The 4,046-nt window shown below is 30.5% G+C and overlaps 1 protein-coding gene across 1 annotated transcript; it reads left to right on the top strand.

Annotated features, from left to right (window-relative positions):
* The first annotated feature begins 637 nt into the window (after positions 1-637).
* On the top strand, positions 638-1,133 carry LOC119668285 (proline, histidine and glycine-rich protein 1). The gene is made up of 3 exons (XM_038077745.1): positions 638-745; positions 806-899; positions 974-1,133. Exons 1-3 carry the CDS (start codon positions 689-691, stop codon positions 1,036-1,038), a joined length of 216 nt encoding a protein of 71 aa, XP_037933673.1. The 5' UTR covers positions 638-688; the 3' UTR covers positions 1,039-1,133.
* The last annotated feature ends 2,913 nt before the right edge of the window (positions 1,134-4,046 follow it).

Here is a 4,046-nt window from a genome sequence, read left to right as displayed (position 1 = left end):
CCATATATATTTGAAAATCAAGATATGACTGATTATAATATCTATAATTGCCAGATCGCTTAGATAAATTTTAGATAGCAAAATTTGTCAGACTAATCACTATACTGTCAACTATTTTGACATAGACTCAATTTATAGACATAATTAAAAAATCAAATTATACTCAAATTATTTTAAAATGTATTTAAATTAAATGGTTTATAACTTTATTCGGAATTAGAAGTGCGACCTAAATGATTGCTGTGAATTCGGTGAAGTAAAATAATTTCTATTGCATCAAAAAAAAAAAAAGGCAGACGTAAATCAATTAAAATTATTACAGCAGCAGCAATATAATTATATTTTCAGTATCTCGATGTATATTAATATTAAATAATGAATACGTAAATCTATATAATGTAGATGAATTAAATGTGTTATTTTTTTTTTTTTGCAGTAAATTGAAGCCGCGTGTTCGAAATATAATTGTCGCGAAAACAAAATAATTGATACTTTTGAACTAATTTCACTGCCCATTTTAACACATTATCGCAAAAACTTATGTCCCCAATTAAAATAATTCCGCTTCACGCTTGGATAGGTTTATTCAGCGACTCAGATTATATGCTGTCTCGGGTATAAAAGCTTTGAGGTTTTGGAAGATTGCAGTAGTTTCGGAATAACGCATTATCCACTAAAGTCAAATAAAATGAAACATATCGTAGCTATTTTATTCATATTGAGCGCTTTGCTCTGCAGCTTTGCGGTAATATAAATTCTAGATACTTAACAGGAGTTGGTAAATTTTTGTATACTTTTAATACAGGCTGCCTATCCACAATCGGGTCCTTGTGGTCCACCACCTAATGGCGTGCGCCCCAGCGGACCACCACCAAGTGGTCCTCCACCAACTGGCAGAGGTAAATAAATGCTTGCTAATACGAATGTGATTTATTTGCTTATATCCTTAAAATTTAATTTTATTATTGCTTAGGTCCTTGCGGTCCACCAAATGGTCAGCGTCCAACGGCATCAACAACCACTGCTTCCTCAGGTTAACATGCCAGGAGATACTCTGCTGGAATTGTGATTTTCAAACATTGGCTCAAGCAACAAATTATGCATAAATATTTAATAAAAATTTTAAAATGAAATAAATATTTTTATTTAAAATTGCAAACATGCAAGGCGTTGGTATTTCCCCAACAACTGTATTTCCACTTCTGTATCTGAAGTGGCAAATAAGTCTAATAGTATTCAAGGGTTTATGTTAGCATTGAAATATTGCTTCATAGCATTTTAACTACCGCAGTAATAAATTCTAACTTAATTATAAGGACAACCAGCTAGAGTTTATGATATAAACAATTCAATGCTTTACTAAATGTAATAAAAAAAAACAATTGTATTCATGGTTTAAAAATGATTATCATATCTCCAAATACACAATACTACTAAAGCTTTATTATTATATTAAACAAAACATATATTTTCTACCCTTAATAGCAGGTGTGAAATTCTGTAGATATCCGAATCACGTTGTATTTGACTATAAAAGCAGTTAATAGAAATTCAAATTCATATCTACAAAACGAAATAAATAATATTCTATAGTTCGAAAATCTGACTGGTGAGTTCATATATTAAACGTTAAATACTAAGCTTAACCAACAATTTGCGTTGGTATATATTGAAAATATGATGGCTAGCAGAAAGAAACAAGAGACCAATCAAGAAAACATTATAGCTCAAATTAAGAGGTTATGAAAAAATTGATTGGGTCATATCTTAAAAAATCTTGAAACGAAATGTCTTGCAACAATAGAATACAACTTTCAAAGCTTCAAGACAAGCAATACGGAACGACGTCAATAGAGTCAATAAATTTTATCTCCAACGATATCTAGATAAAATCTATATAATATACAGACTACCTCAGCAGCATTGTAATGAAGAAAAGTGTTGCAGAAGAATATATACTTGTGCGTATAAGCAAATCAAGTGCTACTTTTGGTTAGTTTCGAATACTGATTAATCACATAAGCCTGCTCCAGTACAACTCAAACATTAAATCAGTACTACCTTTTACGTCTGAAATGTTGCAAAACTCAATATAAATACAGAATCGTCTATAATACTTCTTTGACATATATTTGTGTCGCATTCTTTAAACACGCCGGCTTGAAAGAATTTCTGATGTGGTATTGTAGAATTTCACCAACCAACCAAAAACCATATATAACCAGAAAATGTATGTGGTGGAAGAGAAATTGGTAATATAGCAAGGCAAGCATTGCAGTTGAAAAACCCAAGAACCCACTAGCAGAAATACGCCGCCGAACTCATGATCAAGAACTTAATATTATCAATTACGTGATATATGTGGACTAAAGACACCTGAAGATTGGCACATAGTATACGATTAGGATCGATTTAGATGTAGACCATACTCTAGCAGACATTAAGGAGTACAGCTATGTAAATATATCATCAATATATCAAACAAACCTTATTTGTTTCATATAGCATTACAATTCTAGTATCTACGATTTATATGATATTTCAATGCTCTAGCAAGAGTTCAGGAATCGATATATCTAACAACCCTCATTTAGATTGACTAGATGAATACGATTAATATTAATATTGGTGGAGCCGCAGTACTCTACGGCTACTTACGTATATACGGGCATCCAAAGCTCCAGCAGACTTAAAGAATATGGCTACTTATATACTATATCATCGATATATTAAACAACCCACTTATAGATCGATCAGATGAATACGATTAACAACGTTTTAAATGAAGCTAACATATAATATTCTAACAGCAGTTCAGGAAAGTTCATATAGTTAGCTATATGATCGATATAGCTAACAACTCCCATATATATCAAATATATGGACATCTAAATCTTCAGCAGAATTTAAAGAATATTGCTACTTATATATATCATCGATATATTAAACAATTCTCAAATATTACCTATAGCATCACAGTAAAGTAAATAAAAAACTTACTTAAACCTATCTTAGATTTCTATTCATTATTCAACCTCCCCATTACTTAGGTTAAGTATCTTTCAATTGTCGGTTGTGTAGATTTAACCCTTAGTGTTTTAATAAAAATGCTTTTACTCTTCAACGATGTGCCGCATTATGCGAATTATTAGTGCTAATAAAAAACTTTTCAAACATAATAATTTTAAGAAAAATCTTTCTTGAAACATAAAGGGATTACTTTTAAGTTTAGATGGGATTAGGAGATTTCGTAGGAACTAAAGACATTTTTAAAGTTCTAATATTAGAGATAAGCAAATTAATGATCGCTCTTTTTTCTTTCTTCGCCTTAATGTGCACTTTAACTTTTGGGCTTTGTTGCTTAATAACCCAATCCTTCATATTATTGCAAAGGAGTATTTACATAAATATATATATATATATATAAATCTCACTCTTTATATGCACAAATTCATCAAAGTTTGCATTCAATCAAGTTTTGTTTAAAATCATAAAACAAAACTTTCTGCAATATTTTTGGTTTATAATAATTCTCAAGCGTATTTTGTACTAGAAATTAATTTTTCTTTCTCGCTTTGTTTTTGTTTTTGTTATTATTATTGTTTTTTATTAACCAGGAAAAATCGTAAGTTGTAAGTATTCTATTTGTATCTATAAGCCCCAACTCGAATGGCTGGCTCGAATAGCTCGAATGGCTCGAATAGCTCGAATGGCGTATCAATGCTTGGATTGCAAGTATCTCAAAAGTTTCCCTTGGTTACTCATTTGCGTATCTATTGCCGTTGCTTTATGAAGCTCATTTGTAATCATTGCATTTCTTTGGCTTTGGCTTTAGCTTTGGATTTGCCTTCTGTAAACGTACTACTGTAGAGTTTTATATATTTTTTTATTACTTTTATTATTTCTATCTTTAATATTCGTATATTTTGCTATTTGGTATTTGGTATTTTGCTATGGCGTTACTTCCGCCATTGCAGCAAAACTAATAAAACTTTATCTTTTTTAATATGGGTACAAAATATTGTATAATATTTTTCAGTACTACA

Source organism: Teleopsis dalmanni, chromosome 1, assembly GCF_002237135.1.
Source record: "Teleopsis dalmanni isolate 2A chromosome 1, ASM223713v2, whole genome shotgun sequence".
NCBI lineage: Eukaryota > Metazoa > Arthropoda > Insecta > Diptera > Diopsidae > Teleopsis > Teleopsis dalmanni.
This window is presented reverse-complemented; position numbering and strand designations above follow the sequence as displayed.

Excerpts from the sequence above, each read along its gene's own strand:
- LOC119668285 (XM_038077745.1), top strand. The coding sequence starts at position 689 with ATGAAACATATCGTAGCTATTTTATTCATATTGAGCGCTTTGCTCTGC. Across the intron at positions 746-805 it reads CTTTGCTCTGCAGCTTTGCG|GCTGCCTATCCACAATCGGG; the intron begins GTAATATAAATT and ends CTTTTAATACAG. Across the intron at positions 900-973 it reads TCCTCCACCAACTGGCAGAG|GTCCTTGCGGTCCACCAAAT; the intron begins GTAAATAAATGC and ends ATTATTGCTTAG.